At 51.2% G+C, this 27,948-nt stretch overlaps 1 protein-coding gene across 1 annotated transcript; it reads left to right on the plus strand.

The window, feature by feature from the left end:
* Window positions 1-9,007: 9,007 nt before the first annotated feature.
* Window positions 9,008-27,875, plus strand: LOC133358609 (C1q-related factor-like). The gene is made up of 3 exons (XM_061577001.1): window positions 9,008-9,308; window positions 17,913-18,665; window positions 27,564-27,875. Exons 1-3 carry the CDS (start codon window positions 9,165-9,167, stop codon window positions 27,741-27,743), a joined length of 1,077 nt encoding a protein of 358 aa, XP_061432985.1. The 5' UTR covers window positions 9,008-9,164; the 3' UTR covers window positions 27,744-27,875.
* Window positions 27,876-27,948: the final 73 nt, after the last annotated feature.

Here is a 27,948-nt window from a genome sequence, read left to right on the forward strand (position 1 = left end):
TAATGGGGTATTGGGTGGACACCCACCACTGGAGTCGAAGAATGGCAGGCACATCTTACAAAAATACAAGCTGATGGGTGAGTTGGCAGATCAGTTTAATGGTAGGTCCTGGTGTTAAGGACATGGGCCCACATCTTCTGTTCCGTCACTATATAGTCTACCAGATGTTCTTGCTTGTGTAATAAAGGACTCGGACGCTTCTCTCTTACTTCGTGTCCTTTATTGGGTTCTTGTCTTTTCCCTCACGGCACTCTCTTAGAGACACTCTATTTGTAGCCCCCGGCTGCTATCGCTATTGTAGCCTCCTTCCTCTCCCTGCAGACTCGCTGCTAACTCCTCGTGCAGACCCCCGCTGCTAATTCTATATGCAGACCCTCTTGGCCTTACTCCGTATGCAGACCCGCTGCCAACTCCGTACTCAGACCCGCTGCCTGACTCCGTATGCAGACCCGCTGCTGACTGCAGCCTCCTCGCTGCTTCGGGTCGGTCACCGCTGGCCGACGGTGCCGATCCTCGCTCCCCGTGTCCGTGGCGATCTCGCCACCCTCCGCTCTCGCCCTACGTGGCCTTACTCGTTCCTGGTCTCCCGTCACTCCCTTCCTCTTCCGGTTCCCCTCCCTCTATAGACTTAACCCCTCTCCTCCCCGTGACCTAACTCCTCCCCTCATGACGTCACTTCCGGAGGGCCGTTTACGCCCGCATTACATCACCCTCCCCCGTAGAGAAAATTCAGCCGACCTCGGCTGAACTACAACTTGACAAGCAATGCGGGTGTAAAGGACCAACACGTAAAAAGACACGAAGCATGCAACAACAATATAACAAGAACACAACACAAGTTAACGAAACGTGAGAGATTTCGAGCGAGTACGGGTAGCCGGGCCGTCCCGGACGGTCGGCGGCCCACCCGCCGAGCGGGAACGTGGGAGGGTTTTAAGGGCGACAGGAGCAAGTTCGTCCATCGCCATTGGAGGCCTGCCACCGTCCCGGTCGCGTTCAGAGACGTCCCGTAATCGCGTCCGCGGAGGGGTAGGAAGGGCTGCAGGTCCCGTAGTTTCCGCGGCCCCGGTCGGCATCCCACGAGCGGAACGTCCTCCCTCCTGCGGCGTCACGGCCGGCTTGTCTGTAAGGGGTACGACAGGCGCTCTTGCAAGGTCAGCAGGCACAGGCAAGGGCGAGTCGGCAGCAACAGACCCCGGCAAGGCAACCTCAGGAGATGACGCATCCGGTCGCGGGGCAACGTACGGCTTCAACCGGGATGTATGCACGAACCAGCGCCGCGAACCAACCCGAACACGTGCCGACTGTGGGTTGGGAACCTCAATGAGGCGGACCGGTCCTTGCCATGGTTTATGTAATTTAGGAGAGGTACCTGGCCGCACCTGTGGGCAATGAAGCCAGGCCAGGTCCCCCGTTTTCCAGGGGCACTCCCCCTTTGAACGTCGAGCACACCGCTCGTTCCGGGCCTGGGCTTTGGCCGTAGCCATGCGGGCTCTGTCTCTCGCCTCAGTGACACGGCGAACGTTGTCCTGAATATACTCAGGAAGAGGCTTAACAGGTCCCCTCGCTCCGGTTCCCAACTGCTCATTAATCGGCGGCACGTTTTCACGGCCTTACATAAGAAAGAACGGCGAGTATCCAGTAGCCGCGTGCGGCGTCATGCGATACGCCGAAAGCACCCCAGGGATATGCAAATCCCAATCAGATTGATTTTCACCGACTGTATGGCACAGCATGGCGGACAGGGTCCGATTTAACCGTTCCACCATACCATCCGTTTGTGGGTGGTAGGGGGATGTCCGTATCTTTTTAGTTCCAAGGGCCGCACACACCTCCCCCAACAATTTAGATGAAAAGTTACGGCCTTGGTCTGTAAGGAGCCTCTCCGGCGCCCCCTTGTCCATAACATACCCAAATAGAAAGGCGTCGGTGATAGACGCCGCTGACTGGTCAGGCAAAGGCCAGGCCATCGGCCAGCGGGAGAGGTACTCCACCCCCACCAGTAAATACTTATTTCCCCTAGCGGATGGCGGAAAGGGTCCCAAAATATCTAACGCCACCAGCTCATTAACTCGAGATACCTTAATAGATTGTATCGGCGGCACATATGGATGTTTAGGCGGCTTGCGGCGGGCACAATCGGGACACGCGCGAACGTGACCGACGACATCTGTCGTCATGCCGTGCCAATAGTAATCTCGCTGCAGCGTCAATAGGGTCTTCTGCACCCCCAGATGTAAAAGTGTGTCACAATGCAGAGACCTAATCAATTCGTACCGCAATGACGCCGGTACAACAAGACGCCAGCGTTCCTGTATCCTTTCCCTCCACATCAGCAACCCATCTCGGAGAGCAGTTTCCGGTACACCACCCGCACCGAGTCCCTTACTCGCCTTCTCCGGTTGCTTTCGTAACGTCACCAAGGAATCGTCCAACATTTGCTCCCGAATCCACACAGACCTCGGGAGACGCAAAATCCCATCAGCCGGTCCCCCATCAACCGGTCCCGGCGTAAGCGGAGTTTCAAGCACATCAATCACCAGCGCGACAGGCTGAGGGGGAAGCTGAATCGGTCCACACCTATGCGTCCCCGACGCACACGCGCAAGGGTATTGTTGTGGCAACCTGGAAAGCGCGTCCGCATTAGCGTGACGCACACCCTTCCGATGGTGAATTTGGAAGGAAAATTCTTGCAGCGTGTCCAGCCACCTCGCCAATTGTCCGGATGGCTGGTCCATCTTGAGAGCATACTGCAAGGCCGCATGGTCCGTGCGGACAATAAACGACCGACCGTACAGATACGGTCGAAATTGGCGGAGAAAAAAAACAATGGCCAAAAGTTTCCTGCGAGTGACGCAGTAGCGGGTTTCCGCGGGAGACAAAACCCGACTACCGTACGCCACCACGCGTTCAACTCCACCTTTTGACTGAGACAACACCGCCCCAATACCAGTGTCACTTGCATCCGTATCCAGAATGAAAGGATGTTCAAAATCCGGATAATCTAACGTCGGTGCAGTAGCCAATAAATCGCGCAGGCTCCGAAACGCCGCCTCCTCCGGCGGTCCCCAAGCAAATTTGTGTCCCTTTCCCGTAAGGAGATGCAAAGGCCTCGCGATAGTAGCAAAATTCGGAACAAACCTCCGATAATAAGAGGCGAACCCCAAAAATCGACGCACATCACCCACCGTGGCCGGGGTTGGCCAATCACGGACACACGCCGTCTTCTCCGGATCCGTGGCCACCCCGTCCGCACTAACAATATGTCCCAAGTATCGAACGGAGTGTTGCAGTAGGTGACATTTCTTTGGCTTGAATTTCAAATTAGCAGAACGCATTCTGGTGAATACAGCCTCCAACCGCAGTAAATGCTCATCAAATGTGCGGCTGAAGACGATAATATCGTCTAAATATATCAGACATGTCTCCCACTGCAACCCCGTTAATACCAACTCCATCAACCTCTGAAAAGTGGCAGGGGCCGCATTCAACCCCATCGGAAGACAGTTAAATTGGAATAACCCCTGCGGCGTACGGAAAGCGGTCTTTTCTCTCGAGGGCTCGTCAAGGGGGAGCTGCCAGAAGCCCGAAGCGAGATCTAGCGTTGAAAAAAACTTGGCCCCCGACAAGGCGTCGAGAGAATCGTCCATACGCGGCAGGGGATACGCATCTGCTACCGACACTTTATTCAACTTACGAAAATCCACACAAAATCGCAATTTGCCATCCTTCTTTTTAACCAACACAACAGGCGCGCCCCACGGGCTATTAGACGGAGATATAATGTCCGCTTTCAACATGTCATCCACTGCCCCTCGAACATGCTCACGCTCAGCCGGACTCATCCGATGCGAGTTCAAGCGAATAGGGGCAGCGTCTCCTGTGTCGATATGATGATAAAGCAGCGAGGTGCGTCCCAAGTCCAAATCGTCGGAGCTGAACACATCCGAATAACTCGATAATAATTTATGAATCGCACAACGCTGTTCGCCGGAAAGGGCCGAATTCTCCCCACACAATTCAGCGATCCAACGATCATCCACCGCTCCATCGTGTGAAACACCACCCACCAGCCCCCCGTCTGGCAGATCACTCTGAGCCGTAAACGCCGTAGTGGCATGTGCCACAACGGTACCAGCCGGCACACACACACTTTCAGTACTTGCATTAAGCACCTGCAAAAACGGCCGCTGATCTGGCCGGACAATAGTTTGCGCCCCCACTAGCGCCAATCTGCCCGTAACAGCGGCGGACGGCGACAGCAATACCCCAAAAGCTCCCTGCCGCCGCGGCACCGGCTTCCGATATCGTAAGGGAATGAGCATCTGCGAGCCAGGTGGAATATCAACCGAAACTTCCGATAACGCCTGCACCTGGGTGACAGGAGCCGGTCGCCCCCAGGCGGACGGTAGAAATGCCAATTTCCGGCCCCCCGGTAATTCAATGCAGTTTTCATTGATTCGAATTAGAATGGGCATTTTGGCCAAAAAATCAGTACCCAACAGGCAAAGAACCGCAAGGGACCTCGAAATTAATACAATTCCCGAGGCCGAGACTCCCCCGATAGATATGTTAGCGTCCACCTGGCCCACGATGCCCACGCTACCCCCGTTCGCAGCGACGCAGGAAGCGTAAGCCGGCCTCACGGCCCCCGGTGGGATGTTCAACAGGTGGAATATCACATCCGAAATGATAGTCGCGGACGCACCGGAATCCACCAAAATACGTACGTCCACCCCTTGGATCGACCCGGGTACAGTGGACGAACCGGTAGCGGCCGCGACAACCCGCCGAGCCAGCTTACTCCACTGCGTTACCGAGCGACAAGGCGCAGATACTGGCCTCCCGTATTTAACAACATCCGCGTCGCACAACAACGGCGATGAGTGAGGTGTCAGGCCTTGCCGGGTGTCTGGTGCACACCGACTTGCCTGTGCTGTAGGATCTTTCTTAGGAGCGTCCGCTGTCGAGGCCTCCTGCTGGGGCGGACCCGGAACGCGGGCCCAGCAGTCCCTGGCATAATGGCCCCGACGCCCGCAGCGGAAGCACTCGACCTCGGTGCGGCGCGCAGCGGGCACCCCGTCCCGACGCAGCCGTACCGGCGGCGCAGCCCGCGGCCCCGGCCCACTCCGGGCCGGCCACGGAGCAGAGGCAGCTGACAGCTCCTGCTGGCCGCTCCCATCCGGCACGTACACAGCCTTTTTAGGGTCCCACCCTAAGGCACCCCCTTCGACGACAGGACCACCTGTCCACGCCGTGACTTGTTTCCAGCGGCGAAGGTTAAACTGGGCGTCCAGACACTTGGCCGCGGCCCGGGACGTGAGCTTTTCGTGACCGCACACCGGCATAGGAATGCCGAGATCTCGGGACAACTCCAACATCTTTCCCAGGATGAGAGGTTCCAGCAGGTCAGGCTCCGTCTCCGGGTAAGCGGCCATAGCAAGTTCCAACACGGCGCCCCTATACGCTACCGGTGACTCCTCGGGTGCGCGTTGACGTTGCACGAACCGGCGATGGGCGTCATCCGGCGGCTCGTACGCGTCCGCCATTTCGTCGAACAGCCCTCGCAGAGTCTTCTTCTTCTCAGCTTTTATGGAGCGAAAAAAACGAACGGACTCATCATCAAGAAGAGTCGGAAGCACCTCCAGTGCCTCGGCGTCCGTCCACCTCGCTGTGCGTACCGCTGCCAAAAATCTACAGGCGAACGCACTCCAATCGCCACCGATGGAGAATTCCTTGACAGTTGTTAGGTGACGACTGCGACTCCTTGGCTTGCTTCCTGCGGCCGCTGACTCCTCCGGTGGTAAATTCAACAAGGCGTCGCAACGCGGTGTCGACAAGATGGCGGCTGACCGTCGCGGCGGTCCCAAAATGGCGGCTTCCCGCTTTCCCTCGTGCGCCACGCCCAAGATGGCGTCTCCGTGCCGCGTGGCCGATGGCGGCGCCATCGAGCACGACCCGGGCTCCTGCTGATCACCAACATCTCCTTCCAACGCCGCCCTTGGCGTGACAAGGTCACACAACTGTGTAATGACGTTTTTAAGAGTTACCAGTTGCTCCGCCATCTGGGTCCATCTTGAATCCGCGTCCTTTGGAGCAGACGGTCCCGCCGACACGGCGACCTCTTGGACTCCCGGACCCGTACTCGCCCCATCACGGATCTCTTCCTCTGCCAGAGTCAGGCCGACTGCAGGAGGAAGATCGTCGTCGTCGGAAGATGAAGCCGACGCCGGAGATGGAATATTCTTTTTCCTCAGTTGTTTCGCCATGCCGTTTCACTTCTGACTCCAGTGTAATAAAGGACTCGGACGCTTCTCTCTTACTTCGTGTCCTTTATTGGGTTCTTGTCTTTTCCCTCACGGCACTCTCTTAGAGACACTCTATTTGTAGCCTCCGGCTGCTATCGCTATTGTAGCCTCCTTCCTCTCCCTGCAGACTCGCTGCTAACTCCTCGTGCAGACCCCCGCTGCTAATTCTATATGCAGACCCTCTTGGCCTTACTCCGTATGCAGACCCGCTGCCAACTCCGTACTCAGACCCGCTGCCTGACTCCGTATGCAGACCCGCTGCTGACTGCAGCCTCCTCGCTGCTTCGGGTCAGTTACCGCTGGCCGACGGTGCCGATCCTCGCTCCCCGTGTCCGTGGCGATCTCGCCACCCTCCGCTCTCGCCCTACGTGGCCTTACTCGTTCCTGGTCTCCCGTCACTCCCCTTCCTCTTCCGGTTCCCCTCCCTCTATAGACTTAACCCCTCTCCTCCCCGTGACCTAACTCCTCCCCTCATGACGTCACTTCCGGAGGGCCGTTTAGTAAACGGCCCTCCGGAAGTGTAATGCGGGCGTTTACGTCCGCATTACACTTGGACCCGGATAGCATCCATGATGTTGTGTGGATGCACAGATGCCGAAACAGCGTGTTGGTAATCCAAGCCCATAGGCTGCACAGAAGTATAGCAGCCTCCTGCCATTGTTATTATTGAGCTGATCTGACTCATGCCTTCCAATCACTCTGGCCCAGGTGTCTGCGTCATGACCCACTCGGGCCTTAAAGTCACCCAACAGGATGACTATCCCGAGGGGCCACTTTAGCTAGCACCTGAGACAGGAGGTTATAGAAGACGTCGGACTGCGACTCTCCACTGATGTTCATCTTTGGAGGTGGCGTAAACAACCACTACCACCATTCCTCGCCTCTTGTTAATGTAGAGGCGAGCACAAAGCAGCCTGGGACTCACAACCTCCCACACCTCGCCTCCACGCTTCCACACCCCCTTCATTATTTTGTTTAGAAGCAATGCCACTCCCTGTTGTTTTGCAGTTTCCTGCCCCGCGTGGAGGAATGTCTGCCCCCCATGGTGACTGGAGCCAGAACCAGTCCACGAGACCTCCTGCATTCCACAGAGCTCCAGGCAATACCGGTCCATATCCCGACAGAGGAATGGAGTGAGATTTGCAGGCACACACATAAGCAAATACACAATACACCATTTAAACTTCATGAACCAGTACGCTTGTGGTAAATGTCAATTATCAATGGGTCACACGTCCAGAATAGTCGTTCTTACACGCAGCATGCTTCATCATTTCCAAGCCTACAATTGCAGTTTATTTTCACTCCGCTTTCCTCGAAAATGCTGTTTTGCATTTGATTGACGTGATAATTTTATCGCGTTTTTTTTGCTTTGTGGTTACAACCGTTTCACTCTGTGCGTTCAATTTATGTTGCACGTTAGAATATTTATCAGATGCCGTTGATTTATAACAGTTGCGGTTTGAAAATTGCCATCTCTGTTTGACCCAGTTCTCCGCTGCAGCAGTTCAATCACTGTAAGTAACATGATGTCATAAATTACCTAGCTCTCACATATTGTGCATAGATTTCGATGGGGAAATATATGTACGCGCTGATATAATAGTAACACATACCTAACTCACAGACACGTGAAGGAGTAACCAAGAGACAAACATCACTTCTAACAAAATACAAACGTGGATATGGAAAACATTAACACGTATGTTCTTGGTTCTTTCGGTAAAGTCACGTAGAATGGAAATAGTAAAATAATAAAAATAAACCAATTAAATTATCACGGCGTTTTGATTGCAACACAAGCAATCATCATCAGGTGTGAAAACCACAGCAAGAAAATCTGAAAAAAGTGGCGTTTTTAAAAAGTATTTTCTTATTTTCTTTCTACGTGACTTTACCGAAAGAACCAAGAATATGAATCCCTGCAGTCACGAAAGCTTTAAATCGAAATTAACACGTATGTTTTCGCAGTCAATTTTATGATTCATAATTGGTTTTGATTGACGATTTTTTTCGCTCGACCACGTAATGATCTGGGCAAAATATGTGTCGTCACGACAGTCCACCACCCGACATCAAATAAAAAGTGTAGTGCTATTGTCGAGACCAAATAAAGCAATTGTGGGGTGGTAGAGGGCCTTTGCAACACAAGCTAACCCCAAAAAATAAACAATTATGAACCAGAAATAAATAAATAAAACTTCACACTATATATACACACAGTATAAAGTTCACGGTTGACGTAAATATTTTAAATAGATATCAAGTAAAATAACAGCACGAGTTAACATTCTTAAATCCTAGCGTAACTTTTAACAGCGCACAACAGTGGCACATGAATATATTGCATGTGGGTCTACTTATATGTATTCAATTATGTACACCTAGCGTTAAAACACAACAACACCGACAGCTTACACAGACAAGTCACTCCCGACAAGAAGCTGCAGCGGAGAGACAACCAGAGGTAACGTGCAGTTCAATCCCTGAACGCAAACTTGCAACAAGGCAGAACGGAGTGCCAAAACCAGCGCAGCCCCTCCACAGACAGACACGCAGAGGCGTGGGCGCACAGACAGAGGAGTCAGTGGTGGTGGTGGTGGTGGCGATGTCGGCGAATTGTCGAGGCTGGTGAAGGGTTAAGAGGAGACCCCCACACCAGCGTCTATCAGAGACGCGCACACACACTCACACTCCAGTCTAGCAGAGAGCCACTGCACCGTTGTTACCGGGTTCATTCATCCCGCCCCCCACCACCACCACAACAATCCTCTATCCCCACTCACACTTCTTATTCTTCCTTTCATTTTTTCTCTCTCATAAAGGTGGCCTTTTTGTTAAGGAAAGCTGCTCCCCATGTTGGGCCGGTCGCAGCCTCCCTTGTCCCAGCAGCAGCAGCAAGTGCAAAGGGCTCAGACACAGCAAGGAGTGCCTAAAGAAAGAATATCCAGCCAAAGACATCCATCCACCCAGCCGCGACTCGCTCCTCCGCCTGCCCAGGTGCGTGCGTGTTTGTCTGTGTGCGCCGTGCGTAGTGTGTCTGTGTGCGCCGTGCGTGGTGTGTCTGTGTGCGCCGTGCGTGTTTGTCTGTGTGCGCCGTGCGTGTGTGTCTGTGTGCGCCGTGCGTGGTGTGTCTGTCTCTCTGTACGTACGGGATAACCGAGTGCCTATCGTATTGCGTGAAACTGGTCCAGCAAAAGAGGAATTTTACAATTTCCACTACAGGACCTTGTCTCTGTGTGTGTGTATGTATGTATACGAGTGTGCCTGTCGTATGGTGCGAGACTGGCCTCGTCATAGGAATGTGGAATCTACACGACAGTATCTGGGTTGCTGACGGTGATGTGCTCCGCCCTGTCCCATGCGTTGTTTGAGTAGCGAATCACTTCGACTTGTTGTGCAGAGTACACTGCCTATGTTTAAACAGGTGACGTGATGTGTCATATCTTTGTTGTTACGATTTATGTGATATGGAAGCAGGCTTTTTACAGGGTCTACACACAGCGTTGTGTTTTGGTAAATATTGCAAAGTGGCAGAGAGTTATTACATATCACGGTTTATAGAAGTGGGGTTGTACGGTAATACCATACGCATAGCAAATGTCCTTTCTTTAGCCACGTGATCTCCAAGATTGATGACTTCTTTGTTAGAATCGGCATCTAGGGAACCGCAGTTTTATAAGGAACACAAGCACTTAATGTGTACCACGTGATGCTCAAATGCCTCATGCTGTTGATGGGACTGGAAAATATCAAAAGCACAAAGTGTCTTCTTGCTCAAAACAGCAATGTGGCATTAATAGTGGCATAATGTACGACCCTTTCTCAATGCACTGCTGGACGAAGGGCTTCCTATAGCGTGTCGGACGCGAGGCACTGTTGTACCATTCTTCACCATGCCGTGGTCAGTGAGGGTTGGTGAACGGGGACTGGTTCGGATGTCGCTGCTTTCGTAGTGGCAGCTCGCTAACTGCTGTGCCACCCTTCCACCAAGTAAACCATGTGAGAGACCATGACAATTGATGATTTCTGGTTTCAAATAAATAGCAAATATCTATTCTCTGGGTAGATTGAAATAAAACAAAAATTGCAGGCAATTCTAAGATGTTGCATTTTGCTCACACAGGATCTTCAACTTCTACTCTACGGCAGATGGAGCACTTTGGTAATTAGCGCCAAATGTTATTGGCAGGGCTCTGCTAGGAATGGAACTTTGCACCCATTCACTGAAAACAAATATGGCTCAGTGGCATGTGAAATGAACTCGTATCTCGTCATCTGCAGATGCAAAGTACTGATTCATTCCCATGGCAGTTTGGTCCAACAGGGAATTCCCTGTTGGAGTGTGCAAATTGAGTTTCCTATAGAGCCTCAACAAGCACTCAGGATTGACCTTTTGTAATCACACTTGTAAAATACCAAGACATTAATATCCTGGAGTCATAGCAATCTGGCAACTACACCACTGGCTCAGGGCTGTCAATTGACGTGAACATTGCCCGATGCTCATTTGAGTTTGGCAGGCATTGACTTTGCATTTCAAAGTGGCTACTGCTTACAAACTGCTTACAAACTTACCAATAAGGTACGCGTGTGAAAAAGATCGTGTGCGTACACATTCTTTTTTGCTACAGTTTATTGAACTGCAGCTGCCTTAGAACTTACCTGGGTGGTTCTTTGATGAGACCACTCAACCGGCAATCATAATTGCGGCATGTTGAAATCCTGGCCATGGGTCGACTTAGAAAACATTCCCTCCACGGTGAACGAAACCGCCGCCTCGTGTTGATTTCAAGTGGTCATCCCACGGAAAAGAGAACCAGTCGCATGAGAAGAGGAATGTGGAATTTCCAGCACAAGGTCGGCAATGAAGGGGGGACTCATGCCCCATTGTACATTTCAGCATGGAGACAATTCGACTTTGTATCGGCTCTGTGAAAGTAAAATGAAAACAATCGTTTGGCTTTTTCGATCACGGTGTCTCTGAGGCCAATATCTCACACATTTGTGCAACACAATATAATCTTTTGACAGAATCCTTGTCCTTAGCAGTCATAATTGAGCCGCAGGCGGTTAAACAATTGTCTGCTGAAGCAATTTATGCGAACTGCGGCACATCTATATATGGTACGTACAGTGTAAGCTAAAGTGAATACGTAGAAGATGCGTAATTCATTCGATATGCAATTGCACTTGCAATGTTGTCAGATTAATACATTGATTTTTAAAATATTAACAGATCTCCATGCTCTCAGCCCGTGGTAGAAATGCCACTGGCCCAGTGGCTTTCTGGGTCAGAACACCTCACTACCAGTTAGGCCACGAGTGTATGTTGATTAGTCAAACATGGTTACTCTGCATAATCTTAATTTATGATCATAATCTGCATCATAATCCCAATGAGATTAGCACAGTGGTTCATGACCTCGCGAGACCGCTGCATAGTTTTGTATAGCGAAGACCCTGCCATAGGAATGTGGAATGTCAAACACTGGATCATGACCGACGATGAGCACCATGTGATGCTCATTTGAGCAAGGGAGACACTTTCACCGTCTCTCGTCTACATGCCAATAAATTCATCGCTACACATTTAAAACAATTTACCGCACATACCTTCTGTATACACACGTCACGTACGTAACGTAAATGTTCGTCACAATCATTTTGTTTTGTCACTTTGCATCGGACCCCCGTATCCAGAGCAAATGCCCCCATGAACTTCGAGCTGTCTCGTCTCATTTCATCCAAATGTTAAATCGGGCAGCAATGGCCCCTTGAGCAGCAGAGGCTGCTACTAAATTAATCTCAGTGAAGGGAAAGTTGCTTTCTTTCAGCCGTGTACAACTCCGCTAATTGGCAGGGCCTTTTTTTTACAATGCACGCGTTGCTAACCTTGTTGAACATACAACATCGAAGTGGTAATTACGAGAAAAAAAAACGGTTAGGTCGATGGAAGGATGGGGAGAGGTTGGGGGGTTGGGTTAGAATGTATATGTCCCATGGCACCCATTGCTTATCCTGTCATAACCATGTCCTTTGGTCCGAGCCACTTTGTAACGAAGGTCATGGTTTGATTCCTGCTGTTGCTGCTCCTTGGTAAGTAGTGTCTGTGAGTCATTACTATGTTTAAATTGCGCTGGGTGGGACCGTGTACGAGATTATGATTTACAACTGGAAGGTTGCCAGTTCAATTCCCAGTTGAATTGACCCGAGTCAATAAACCTTATTCCCTGGGGTCGATAAAATGTCTACTAATTTGTGGGATGTCAATAGGGGTGGTGACTGTGGAGCAACGGGAATATGGCAATGACACTGATGGCTCGGGCTCTTTGATTGACAAAGACGAACATCCCCTGTATATCCTGAACATACAGTTGGGGCAAAGTGCTGTTAGCGAGCACCTATGAAGGCCGGCACGGCACACGAGGGGGTGTGTGGTCAACACCACGCCCGGCCGCTTTTGTTTCCCCAGTGCTGATGTTTACACACCGCAACAGGTAATTAGTTGAGGCGGAGTCGTACAAACAACAACAACAACCGCCATTCGCTACTAAGTGGCGGTGACGTCACCACGGCGCTTGTGCCAGGTTATGTGCATGTTAAATCCACGGGAAGTGTTGGACGCTCATTGGCAGGAGGTCACGAGGCAGACCAAGGTGCCACGGGTCGACTGACTGAGATGAGTGGCCGATGCGTAACCTGTGCCCCCTACTGTGCCAACTTGCTGTGCTGTAGCCACTCAGCACTCCACTCTTTGTTGTGGGCATCGCTCCTCCGCCCTCCGTTGTTGTTGGAGGGCGACTGCCTCCAACTGCCTAGTAGCGTCCTTCACAAGCCTCCTCCACTGAGGCCGATCTTGACACCGCTGGTACCAGTCATCGGCAAGTCCACTCAGCTCCATATCCTCCTGTACCACATCACTCCATCTCTTCTCCAGCCCGTGCCGCACCCGTTTAGCATGCGGGCTACATGACCCAGCCAACGCAGCCTTGCATGCTGGAGGAGCTCACCGATGGGACTTTGTCCAGATCTTTCAAGGATATGTGAGCACTCCACACAATCCAGCCTGTTTAAACCCAGGATGGATCATAGGCAGGCCAGCCTATGTTTCTAACTGGCGAAGATGTTCCATTCAGGGGGTCCACGTTTCGCAAGCATAGTGAAGGGAGGGCATGACTGTGGCCGAGAAGACCTGAAGCTTTGTGTGGAGCGACAGACCAGGTAGCTTTCACACAGCGTTACGCAACCGATGATAAGATAATGCCACTTGACTGATTTGGAGTGAGACCTCTGCTGTCAAACTGTAGCCGCTCATGAGCACACTGCCCAGGTATGGGAAACTCTCCACTCTCTCCACAACTGCCCCATCACTAATTGGGAGTTTTGGGGGTGGAGTGTCCGATGGTACAAAATATCCAGGCAGGTGCCTAGTTTTGGTGGGGCTGATGGTAAGGCCCCACCTCTTAGTGGCACGCTCCAGGTTCAGCAGCAGCACCTCCACCTACCAGATCATCGGCATACATAACATGGTTGACCAATGGGGAGCCATCCCTTGACCGCACCTGGGCATCAATCAGCCTCCCATTGTATCTGTACCAGATGGAAATTATTCCGGTGCAGTAATCGAAGGCTTCATGAACTACGTGGTCGAAATAGATGTTGAATAATGTGGGAGCCAGCGAACATCCCTGTCGCACCCCAAGGTGAACATGGAATGCCTTCGACTATCGGCCACGTAGTTTTACCCGGGCCCGCTCACCACCATGTAGGTCCTGAATGCTCGTGAGCAAAGAGTCAGGGACTCCGAAAGCACGAAGAACAACCCAGAGCCCAGTCCTACTGATGGTATCATAGACCTTGATCAGGTCAATAAAGCAGAGATGTAGGTCTTGTTGGAATTCGCTCCACCTCTGATGTAGCAGACGGACAGAAAATAAGGCATATGCGCAGGACCGCCGTTTCCTGAAACCTAATTAGGGCTCCACAAGCCTCTCCTCAGCGTGCCTGACAAGGCAATGTTGAATAATCCTTGCCAGGACCTTTCCCGGCACACTGAGGAGTGAGATGCCCCTGTAGTTGCTACAGTCTGTGCGGTCCCTCTTCTTAAAGAGAGGGATTGCCAGAGCATCCCTCCAATCCTGCGGAACCCGTCCAGTGGTCCACACTGTTGTTATGATGTCATGTAGGGCAGTCTGTGCACAAACGCCACTCTCCCTTAGCATTTCGCTTGGGAGATCATCTCTGCCCGGTGCCTTTCCTTGTCTCAGACTCTGGATCGCCTTCAGTACTTCCTGAACAGATGGCACCTCAGCCAGCCACTCACAGGGGGTAACTTCTTCCTCCCATATTTGAGGCACAGCAGCCTCAGCAGAGTAATTTACACTTTGCCCTATGATGTTTTCAAGGCTGAGGGATTTCCCTTCCCCCAGGACCTCACAGAAATGCTCTGCAAATCTGAAAACCTGTTCCTGAGGGTCAGAGATTGGATCACCGTTCTTACCCCTAATGATGGTAATAGGTGTGGCGCTGCAAGTTACTTTTATATGGAATTAAAGAGCGATTTGTGATCGTACATATATGCTAACACGCACACAGGTACTCGTAAAGTCACATAATACAATCACACACAGACACGTATGTACTCATGCACACGAAGACAACACACAACAACATACGCACGCTTAGTCAGATCACTAACTTACAAGCGTAGATTTATATATGCATCAATGCAACACACTAACACGGTTATGCTAATATGCATAAACATGCAAAAAAGACAAAACACCCCCTTATGACCTTTAACCTGTTTGGCAAAAGTGCTAATAGCGAACGCCTATTAAAGCCAGCAGGGTGTTTATTTTAAGGGGTGGTGTGCCCAGAACCACGCCAGGCCCCCTTTATTTCCGTGGTGGCAATATACGCACACGACGCCAGCTATTTAAGGCTGAGTAGACCTAGGGGAGGCCCTGTGATGGGTTAAAATATAACTTGCCGCTGGTGTTAACTATGGTCAGGAATCGAACCCAGCCTCTCCGGGATTGTATCAAAGGGTACAAACCTCAGAAATAATGCACATGGACACACAATCACGCACGAATAGCATTAACAGACTGTTGGGGCAAGTGCTGTTAGCGAGCACCTATGAAGGCCGGCATGGCGTACAAGGCAATGAGTGGTCAACACCACGCCCGACTGCCTTTGTCTCTCCAGTGACGATGTTTACACACCGCACCAGGTACTCATTTGTGGCCAGGAATTGAATTAGAGGTTAGTAGTGTAGTGCGCTAATCGCTACACTACCGCACCCCAGATACATATCACTCGCATGCAAGGACAAAGAGCTCCCGTTTAGCCATACACACAACTTGACACATCAAACTGCATCAACTCAGGGCTCTATTTATAGCTCAGGGCGCCTTCTGCGTGGCTATTTATGCGAGGTACCGAGCGTTCGTGAGTCTGGCGTTTAAACCAAATGCGCAACTTGAGCAATTGTGTAACTGCTCACTCAATGTTACTTTCAGCACGTGGGGCATGGTTGGCAGGTTCTAAACTATAATATGAAAACTAAGATATGAAAACTAAACTATATTTATTTTACCAGGTAAGGCCCACTGAGCTATATTGCTCTTTTTCAGAAGCGACCTATCCACAAATGATAGCTCAACAAAGTGGCTTATCACGTGGAAATGTACAGCAGCCAAATATTCTAAACGCATGTTGATTCTAAATGTGGAGGGAAAAACTGGAAGACCCGAAGAAAAATCCACGTAACCATGCGGAGAGAGACATGCAAACTCCAAATATGCAGGCGTCAGGGTCTAGATCAAACCCACGATCTCCTGAATACCCGGTGAGGCAATTAATATCTCCGCGGTGCCACTCTGGCTCTAGCTCCGGTAAGCTCAGCTCCAGTTCCAGTTGATGGGAACGTGGGGAGAGGTGGCGACAGCAGAAACAGGCGGATTGCACCAACATTCAGGGCGAGGTGAAGCAGCCAGGATTGTCCTGTGTGGTAGCGAAGGTAGAAAATTACTGGATCCAGATCCAGGGCTCCAGTTCGGGCTTTAGGCTCCGGATCTGCTCCAGTGTCCTCCACTTCCAACGTAGAGATTTGAAACACGATTCAGGAGCCACATTCTGCGCTCGGGCTCTCGAACGTGGCCAACTCGAGTAGTGGTTCACCGTTCACAGGTGGTCTTCCACCTGCATTCCAATGTCTATTACCGTAACAATGAATAATGCTCATTTCTTGGTTAATTCGGTAAAGTCACGTAGAAGGGAAATAATAAAATAATGTTTATTTTTATTATTTTATTATTTCCCTTCTACGTGACTTTACCGAAAGAACCAAGAAGATGCAGTCACGAAAGCCATACATCGAAATGAATAATGTTATTATTGTATATAGGGTGCGGCCCCAACAATTGCGTGTTCATGCCACTGCTGGCAGCAGGGCCTTCACGAGAGCGATCGCCATAGTGGCGATTGGTCTACTCTTCCTGCGCCGACCAGATATGTTATGCACCTCCATTGAGCACCGTTGGCTATGTACGGCGCGAAAGAAGTTCAACATACATGCGTAGAGACATGTTGGAAGAGGTGTGAGTACCCACACTTTACCCCACCATTTGTGACATGTCGACTAAATGTGGGTCACCCATTTACAGAATACTGCTGGGTGGAGAGAGGTGGGGGGTTTAAGAAACTTGCACCGTCTTTTTCAACTGCCTAAACCTACTCTTTGGTTCTGTCGGTAAAGTCACGTAGGTATAAAATAAATCACGATGTTTCGGGCGCAACACACGCGTCCGTCATCAGGTGGGACAACTACAGCTCTAACAGATGTGTGGAAACCCTCCCCGTAGAGGCGGTTCAATCTAGATTTGAAGTTTTCGTGACTGTCGGTAAAGTCACGTAGGTATAAAATAAATCACGCCTAAACCTCCGAATTGCAAATCCAGTGTGTCGCCCATTACACCATGGTGGCTCGTCCGTAGTGTATATTGGTGCAATGGAATTACATTGAGATTATATGTGAAAGTTGGCTATTCAACAATCTGTTCAATGGTGTGCATACGTTTATGTCTGTCTCTCGAACTGCCCTCCTGCCTGCCTCCCTTCTATTCCTCTCATCCATCTACCCACTTGCCATCCATTCATCTATTTGTCGGCCTGTCCATGCATCTGACAATTATTCTGTTCACCCACTCATCTGTCTGTCCACCCATCTGTTCATCCACGTGTCCATCCATCCAACCATCTGTACACTCACCCACACTTATATCGATCTGTTCACCCACATGTCAACACATCCATCTATTCATCCGAATATACACCTGTCCATCCACCAATCAACTCACCCACCCATAAATCTGTCCATTCATCCACTCACCACCCATACATAAACCCTCCATCCATCCATTAACCCGCTCACCCATCTATATGTCCATTCATCCGCCCACCTATCCATCAATCCTACCCTTCCGTCAACCGTTCGTCCATCCATCCATCAACCCGCCCATCCATACATCCACCCACCTATCACATCAATCCATCCACCCATCTCTCCGTCCATCATCCCTCCATCACTCCGCCAAGGCTAAGAGCACCACCCCGGTGCCCACGACGAAGACCACCAGCGGCGGCACGCGTCCCGTCTTCGTGAACCTGCGGCGCAAGTGGCTGGTGACCGCGGCCGTGGGCGTGGTGATGGTGCTGGTGCTGCTCATCGCCATCCCCGTGCTCGTCTACTCCAAGCACGCCGCCGTCACGCACGAGATGCTGGGCACCTGCCGCATGGTGTGCGACCCCTACCTGCACGGACGCGACAACGCCGACGGTTCGGCCGACTCCTCGGGCGCTGCCGCCGCCGCCGCCGCCTCCTCCTCGTCCTCGTCGTCCTTCACCCCGCCCACCACCATGCAGCTGTCGCAGGGACACAAGGGGGAACTGGGACGCTTGGGGCGGCCGGGCCCCCGGGGTCCGCCCGGAGAGCCGGGTCCCCCGGGTGCCCGGGGACCCCAGGGCGAGAAGGGGGACGCCGGGAGGCCCGGCATCCCGGGCCACGCGCTGGGGGGCGCCGGGTCGAGCCAGGGGGCGGGCGGCGCGGTCAGCGTGCCCACCTACTACTCGGCGCCCAAGATCGCGTTCTACGCGGGGCTGCGCAACCCGCACGAGGGCTACGAGGTGCTGCACTTCGACGACGTCGTCACCAACCTGGGCAACCACTACGACCCGGGCAGCGGCAAGTTCACGTGCTCCATCTCGGGGACGTACTTCTTCACCTACCACGTGCTCATGCGGGGAGGCGACGGCACCAGCATGTGGGCCGACCTTTGCAAGAACGGGCAGGTATTTTTATTGTGCACGCGCTCACAAGCGGTCGGCGCGCGATGGTCACGGGAGATCGGGAAGGCGCAGCGGCGACCTTCTCGCGCCCGCCAGTGCCGTGATGTCAGCTCGCAGGCGGTTCAGGGCCACGCGTTCAAGGATGCGTGGCGCCAGGTCTTGCAGGACCCAAATCACGCCAGTGGCCCATCGTGACTCAAATCCAATTCCAGTTCCGAACACGCTCCCCTTGATCTGATCGCTCAGCAGCATCAGCAGCAGCAAAAAAAAATAGCTGTTGAGATTGTACTCTACTATGCAGTGCTGTAAATGTAAAATATGGTGAAAGAAGCCATTAGTGGCCAGTGCTACCATAGTGTGATGGGGTTAGGTGCCCTTTATTGAAGTACATGGTCCCAGATTCGATTCCAAGGTGGGGTTGGCGTGCTTTTAGCATTTTTTACAATTTTATCATATGGGCAAGTTGTCCCATAGGATGCCACGGTGGCCAGATGTTAACTACCTCGCCGGGTTTACAGGAGGTCGTGGGTTCGATCCCAACCCTGACGCCTGCATATTTGGAGTTTGCATGTCTCTCTCCCCGTGATCGCGCGGGTTTTCCTCTGGGTCCTCCAGCTTGTCCCTCCACATTTAGAATTAACATGCGTTTCGAGTATTTCGCTGCTATAGATTGTCACGTGATAAGCCACTGCGTTGAGTGATCATTTGTGGCCAGGTCGCTTCTGAAAAGTAGCTATATAGCTCAGTGGGCCTTACCTGGTAAAATAAAAAAAATACTTTGACAATCTCACCCCATGCCCTGTTATTCCTGTCCCCCCCCGCCCCCCCCCCCCCCTATAGCATTTATATTTGTGCCACCACCGAACGTAATGGTTAGAACGCAGGCCCTGCAGCCGACAAGCCTAAGCAGGGTCAAAAGTTAGAAATCGCTAAGTTTTCTCCTTCTCAAATGGGCACAGAGCAGGTTGCCCTGGTGAATGTTCAACGTTGTTATTGCTGGGTCCGGTAACTCTGTACAATTATAATCGATGTTGACTTGTGCTGCAAAACTTGCACTCATATGTATTGCCCCTGACAGGGTTAATTATGGGCTGGGTTGACCGTCAATCAAGCTTTGAATTTGTAATTTTTCAATAGTTTTCTCTGCCGAAAGTGACACCAAGCGGAATAATCTTACTTTAGGAAGGGCTTGTGTTTTGGTTCTCCGATGTATTTTCACGTTGAACTGCACATTGACATCCGACGTTTCATACCAGATTGTGAATGAAGAAGCTCCTAGCACGTGGAGATAAACGTCGCATATCGTGCCGAACAACAATCAGGAAGTACATCAGAGAGCCATACAGCACAACTACAAAAACACCCTTTGCGGTAATTATGTTGGTTATTGATTTTATTATTAACTTCCTACTCGCCACAACATCGAGTATAGGCACCTGCCACCATGCCACTAGACTGGAAATATTTACGAGTCAACATCAAGGTGTCTTCATATTCCCACGACAGGGGCCAGTTTATCCATAGAATGACCTCTGTCGATGTTACGCAGTGATTCCCGTTTCATAAATCCACCAAGGATTGCAGCATCGATGTAGTGGTTAGTGCAACTGGGCTATGGACCCAGACAACCTGAGTTTGTTTGCTGGCCAGAGTGGACATTAGTGGCAAGTTATACAGGAACCCTTCACTAACCTGCACTCGACAGCATGGAGAAATATTGTCAAATAACCCCCTTGATCAACGGAGTGTGGGGTGGCCTTCATCCAACAGTGGAATCACGACGGCTTCTAAGATGTTAACGACGTTTCAGAGATAGAGGGCTAAGTCTTAGCTCATTATTCTCAATTGTTTTCGGCATCGGCATCTTGTGATGAGATAAATAAACTTGGGCGTGCGGAGCATCTTATATCATGTCATGGAATGGTGCGCATAAAGATGTCACGAAAGTATTTTTGGAGTCGTTTCAAGAGATCTCTCATCCACACTGGGTGTCAGGATTTTGAACAGCCCTGTTAAAGAGTTTCTGTCACGTGGCAAGATTCTACAGCTGTAACATTCAGAACAGATCTCGAATATAGAAAAATTTGTTGCAAAAATCGAGCTAAATATTTCGCTGAGAGTTACCGGTGACAAGACACGTGGGTGCCAAAGCGTTGCATTTGAGACTCTGGTTTGATCTCGAGTGGCTCGACACCTGGGTACAAACCCATGAACCTCAGGAGTGCTGCTACGGTGTTTTAACTCAGACACGGAGAAGGATATCTTTTCTCAATGGGGCTTACCCAAATAAACGGACTGATTACCCTCTTCTTCACGTTCCTTGAGCTAAACAAGCTCCGGCAAAATGTTTCTAATTTTTATTACACGACTGGCATGCAGCAAAGCACTTGTAGCAGAGCATGGAGGGAGCGCTGTCCATAGCTTTGTCCATAGCGTTGTGTGAGCAATGCCTTGTTGATGCGACTCCAGAAGTAGTTCTGCAGTGTCAACTTCTAGAGCCAATAAAAATGGGGTGTCAAGCAAAATTGGTTGCAGATATCACCTTCCACATGGCCTGGGATTAACTTCGGCTCAAAATTATTTCAATCGTTTGTTAGCGACTACGCAACAAGTCGCTCCACACAGACATAGGATATGCACATGCATAAAAAAACACACACACATACACACGCGACAATCAAAAGATCACACGTGCAATGACATCCAGTCTAGGGTTAATAAAATGAATACCACTTACTGGGAATTTCAACAGCGGTCATGCGATGTACAGCCTGGCCCCCACGCTGGGAATGTGGAATTTCCACAACTGGCTCAGTGCTGCCGACAGAGATAAGCACCCAACAAAGATAAAGATCCCCCGCCTTAACAGACTGTAGGGGCAAGTGCTGTTAGTGAGCACCTATGAAGGCCGGAACGGTACACGAACGAGGGCGAGGGAGTGGGTGGCCAGCACCACGCCCGGCCGCCTTTGTCTCCCCAGTGGCGATGTTTACAACTCGTTTAAGGCTGAGTCGACCTAGGGGAGTCCCAGGACCGGTTCAGATAATCGTCACTGGTGTTAGCCGTGAGCGGGAATCGAACCCGGGTCGCAAGGTTCATAGCGCAGCGCGCTAACCGCTACACTACCGCTCCCCATAAGCACCCAACACACACAGTCACACACACACACAAAGACAAAGATCCCCCGTGTAGCCTCAACAGACTGTTGGGGCAAGTTGCTGTTAGTGAGCACCTATGAAGGCCGGCACGGCGCACGAGGGGATGGGTGGCCCACACTATGCACGGTCGCCTCCCCAGTGGCGATGTTTGGACACCCCACCAGGTACGCATTTGAGTCGACCAAGGGGGGAGAACCAAGTCTGGTTCGGATAATTGTTACTGGCGTTGGCAGCGAGCAGGAATCGAACTCGGGTTGCCAGGTTTGTAGTGCAGTGCGCTAGCCGCTACCCGACCGCTCCCCATTGTCACATCCACATCACAAACATGCACACAATGATATATAGAGTGTTGTGGCAAGCCCTGTTAGTGAGCATCTAAGCAGGGCAGCATGGGGCTGAGTCGACCTAAGAAAGGGTCAGGACAAGTTTTGTTACCACTTGCCACCGATGTTCGCTATCGATGTGAATGAAATTGAAGTCATCAAGTCCATCGCGCGGGTATGTTAAACATTGTCACCATTCCCGACACATACAAAAACAAAGCCTTTAACAGACACACATATCTGGCGAATTGCCCGATGATGCTGGATGCAATTACCAGCGAAACGTCGTACTCAAATTGTAAATGTTGTGGCTTCAACACACCGGTGGGCTAAAGCAGTGGACTATTTGTCTTTTGTCAACGTGACACTTTTTTACTGATTGGCCGTGTCGGGTGGTGGAGGGTTACGACACATTTATAAATAACGCGATCTAAACCCAAAAACGTTGATTATGAATAACATTGGTCGCGAAAGCCTACGTGTTACATATGAGCACATGCACACGCACGCACTCTGCTATCGTATGCGCATGTGGAAAGCTCATAAGGCAAATACTTTCTCGTCGCGTTCTCACCCGAAGAACTTATTGTCCCATGTAATCTAGCGGTCAGACACAATCCATATGGCAAGATTTAGGGGATTGTCCGCCGGGGTGGAAATTAACACGTAACGAATGCAGCTAATGAAGTGCTTAACTTGCAATCCATTAGCGCGGTACGCTAATGCATTTACATTGTTGTCTCGGAGGAGCTGACACAACGCTCAATGCATCGCGTGCTTTCAGATGCGCTTCTGCGGCCGTCTGGAACGCTCTTCCTTCCGATATTAGGAAGCCACTGGAGCTGTGAACCTTTAAATCTAAATTGAAAACTCATTTCTTTCGAACTAATTTTAGTGTTTAGTGTGTTGTCCTTCCTCCACGCCTCCGATAAGCAGGGTTGTCTACGTACGGTGTGAAAGAAGTTCAGCATACATACATACATGGTGTGCTGTGCAGTGCTTAAGTACAGCGATAGTGTGTGCGCTCTCAAACGAGCAAGGGGCGTGCCGCACATCCATCGCAAGACAAGTGATGGAAATTCCATATTTCTATCGAGGGGGCCCAAATATAGGATGACTACTTTAGGCTTCTTACAAATTGGTTCTGATTTTATGGCCCTGGGAGCATGATGGGCTGAGTTGACCTCTGACCGGAATTTCAACCCTTATCTTTCCACATCGGCTTTCGTGACAAATAGTATGATTCATGATTGATTTCTTGGGTCAAGTCGCAGAAGTAAGATGTGTGTTCTAAACCCTCCTCCACCCGACAAAGCCGAGTGAAAAAGTTGTCACGTGAACAATCCTGGCAGCAGACTGATATTGTTGGTTGTGACTATCTAGCGAACCTTCGTACCTATTTGGTGACGATTGTGAGATGGCTCTCCAACACACCAGTGTGGTGAAGCAGTAATAATATACATCGGCACGTTTGTTCACGTGACAACTTTAGTCTTTGGCTGTGTCAGGTGGTGATGGGATTACAGCATACATTTCACTGATGCGATCTGACCCAAAAATCTATGACGAACCGTAACTTTCCAATCGTCAGTCGAGTGCTTAGCGATGTTGCCGTCAGGATAGATTTATACGTGATGCCTGGTAGCACTTTTTTTTTACTTATTGTGCAAATATACTCCTGTGTATGGTGTTAAGGGATTAATGATTGATGGCAGCGCAGCATCGCCGGGAAGGTGCTCGACTCACAACGGGCACGTGGCACGTCAAAAATCCCCAACATAGACCGTTATTCCTCTGCGATCGATACAATCAATGCCACTTTGGGGTAATCCAACAGTAATTGTCTTACAAAGAGAGACCAGCCTTTGCCAAAGTAATACAAAATTACCACCATTGGCTCAAGGCCAGCGATGGAGATGGCGGCCACCACACTCTCGTTTGAGCGGAGAGTCAATGCGGGCCCCATTCACGTGGAGTTTGTTTTCCACACTTTATTTGCGGATTTCCAGCGGAACGTTTTAAAAACAAAATTGGGCCCGATTTGCCACGCGGAATTTGGTGGCGCCTCAGATGTACACACATTTCCGCAGCTAATCAGTGGTCGAGGGGAGGGTTGGGGAGAAGAGAGCTGTGCATGTTGACATCATCACGCTCGCCCCAACAGCTGATGCAGCCGACCAATTGGCAACTGGAATTGTCTCGTACATGAACACGCACAGGCTAACACGTGTGTGTGTGACAGTTACTGCACCCTCCGCCAAGGTGTAGCACGTGTCGCGAAGCCAAAGACGGCTTTGCTCTATGTGTAACAAATGTTCGTATAATAATGATGATGCTGATGATGATGGAGTTTGAGGTCGTCACACACCATCCTCCTGCGTCAGTCACGCTTTTGGCAAAAAAACGTTTCGGAGCTCAGGCTTTTTCAGTCCTTGGCCCTCAGATTTTGAATGCTCTGCCTGAAGAACTGCGCCTGACCACTGATATTCTAAAACTCTACTTATTCCCAATGCTATTTTAGATAAACTAGAGATAGTTTATTTTATGATTACTATAAAAAAAATTCCTGTACAGCGCTCTGCAGCCCGTTGTGGGGGTCCGTTGCGCCTTATACATACGTAAAATAAATAATCACAAATAATGATAAAATATGATTTTAAATGGTGGTAATGATAACTGAAGGTTTTGATGATAATGCTAAATGAAGATCCAAAGGAAGTTGACTGAGATCTGGATGTATTTTTTTTACGAGTAAAGATGAAATACGGCCGTAAAGACTGCTCAGAGACAGCATGCGTGGATGGCAACAATTCCTAGATTGCCAAAGCACAAACAACAAAAACTCCTTAGCCATATTGGTTATAAAATAACACAAACGTACACATTGACACTGCTGCCAGTCTGCCCCTGACTGACATCACCCATGGCTGCCTAAAAATACTTAACTACAAACAATATTGGTCGCAAAATGCCTACGTGTTAAGCCTACATGTTAAAACTGTCATTCGGCTCATCGTGCAGTGCTACAATTGTATAATTCTGGGTGTTCGGTGGTGGCAAGTGCACTGCTCTATTCCCGATCACAAAATATGCCCGTGGCGAGTGGTTTCTGAACCAATCTGGAGCCCTCCTTCGCAAATTTGCACCGACCAAATGTGGCGAAGCATGCTCAAAGCAACCGTGACCGAGGTGCCACGGGGAAATCTTTCGTACCTCTACAATTCTCAGTCGCGTTCCCCATATTCTGTGCAACGGTGAAGTAGAAAGCAGCAACCCGAGGTACAATGAAAAATAATGTGCAAACTAAATACACCGCCAAGCTATGAGCCAGACAAAACTGCTGCCAAATGGGAAAATACCCCTGGGGTTTATAGACAAGCAGTGTGGCAAGATATGAAGGTGGGTCATTATCTTGTAATTATAACTAGAGGCAGCAGCAGCAACACTGCTTTAAATGTGAAAATTGTTCTCTCCTCGTAGCAGTAACTTAATAGGCTAATTAAAGCTGTGAAGGTTTTGGTGGTTGCATAAGTGAAAGTTTCTCTCTGCTCTATATATATGTGTGTGCGTGTGCCCGTATCAATGTGATCACTTCGCTGTGGGTAATGAGGGAGCTCCATGCGAGAGGACGAACGCTGTTCGTACAAATAGACAATAAAAACTCGGCAGGGAAAAAGAAATCAACGAGTAATGAAATATTGACCGCAGGCTCCGTGATTGCGATGTAGAAGCATATTGAGCTTCTTCGAGTCCAGAGAGCGTTGTCCGCACTGCGAACGAGCAGCGCTGGGCGCTCGCTCATCTCTCTCGACGGCCTCAAGTTGGTGGATGAGAACTCTGGGTGGATGAGGGCTCTGGGTGGATGAGGGCTCTGGGTGGATGACGGCTCTGGGTGGATGGGAGCTCTGGGTGGATGGGAACTCTGGGTGGATAGGAACTCTGGGTGGATGGGAACTCTGGGTGGATGAGATCTCTGGGTGGATGGGAGCTCTGGGTGGATGAGAGCTCTGGGTGGATGGGAACTCTGGGTGGATGAGAACTCTGGGTGGATGGGAACTCTGGGTGGATGAGAGCTCTGGGTGGATGAGAACTGCGGGGTGGATGACAGCTCTGTGGTGGATTCCAAACTCTTCATTGGGCGACCACTGTTGCCTTTCCCAGTGTCGTGTTATTCGTGGGTGGCGGGGGGTGGATACGAGCACTACTCATACGATGTGAGGGTGGTTCGGATGAAAGCAACGTGTGCTTACATCACACTGAGTTCAGGGCCTTCCTTTAAGAAAACGTGAACACTGACCACAGGCCTCGGTCAGGTATTCCTGTGAGTGGTCGCTATCGTCTTAAAGGATACAGAGAGACAGCAGTTGGGCACAGAGTTATAGTTACATATCTTGTTTGGTGCGTGACCGTGTGTAGATTTCACAAAGTTGGCACGAATTCCAATCGTTAACATGGACGTAACGTTAATGGATTACAATGCGTAACTTTCTGTGCTCGTTTTTTTATCGTACAGTTCGGACCATTGGTTATCGAGGCCAATAATTCCAATGTTTTTGTTGATTACATTTTGCCTTCGATTACACGAACCCATTTTAAAATGGTTCCCCACCACTAACCCCCACATCCTGTGGGAAAACACCGAGCAGGCACGCTCAGTGTGCCACGGCCGATGCCTACGATGTCATCAAGCTGGCGCCCGCATACTGCCCATGTAGCGGCCACGCGTCGATTGTCATCGGCGGGACATTTTGTTCCCCAAACCTCCTTCACGCAACCCGATTGGCCGAGCTATCCAGAGGCGTTCACTACCTCGCCCGGTGCGCAGGAGGTCGTGGGTTCGATCTCGACCCTGACGATTCCTTCAATGAGCAGAAATCCCCGGCTCGACGTTCATTGGCCGTGTCCATTGCGTGTACCCACCCCCCAAATGTCCCCCACCCCCCGCGTGTCTGTCCCCCTACCCCCCACGTGTGTGCCCCCCCACCCCCCACGAGTGTGTCCTCATCCCACCCCCCGCGTGTCCCCCCACCCCCCGCCTGTGTGCCCCCCCCCACCCCCCACGAGTGTGTCCTCATCCCACCCCCCGCGTGTCCCCCCATCCCCCGCCTGTGTGCCCCCCCCACCCCCCACGTGTGTGTGCCCCCCCACCCCCCACGTGTGTCCCCCCACCCCTCGCGTGTGCCCCCCCACCCCACTCCACGCGTCCCCCCCCACCCCCCGCGTGTGCCCCTCCCACCCCCCACGTGTGTCCCCCCACCCCCCGCCTGTGTGCCCCCCCCCCACCCCCCGCGTGTGTCCCCCCACCCCACGTGTGTGCCCCCCCCACCCCCCGCCTGTGTGCCCCCCCCCACCCCCCGTGTGTGCCTCCCCACTCCCCACGTGTGCCCCCCCCCCACTCCACGCGTCCCCCCCCCCCCCAGGTGCGTGCGAGCTCCATCGCGCAGGACGCTGACCAGAACTACGACTACGCCAGCAACTCGGTGATCCTGCACCTGGACGCGGGCGACGAGGTCTACGTGAAGCTGGACGGCGGCAAGGCGCACGGGGGCAACACCAACAAGTACTCCACCTTTTCAGGCTTCATCATCTACGCGGACTGAGCCGGCGGAGGGGGGCCGGGCAGGGAGAACTACAGCCCGAACACCCCCCATGCCCCCCCACCCACCACCCCCCGCACCGCTCCTGTCCCAACGCAAACCTCGCCATCGGAGCCGTCCAAAAACAAAGAAAACTCCCCCCCCCCCCGCAGCTCAAGTCGCGTCGTGTTCAGCGTGCACGCGCAAGCGGGCCCAGCGTGATTCTCTC

The sequence above is a fragment of the Lethenteron reissneri genome, chromosome 7 (genome assembly GCF_015708825.2).
Source record: "Lethenteron reissneri isolate LAM-NWPU_2019-01 chromosome 7, ASM1570882v1, whole genome shotgun sequence".
In the NCBI taxonomy this organism is placed as follows: Eukaryota; Metazoa; Chordata; class Hyperoartia; order Petromyzontiformes; family Petromyzontidae; genus Lethenteron; species Lethenteron reissneri.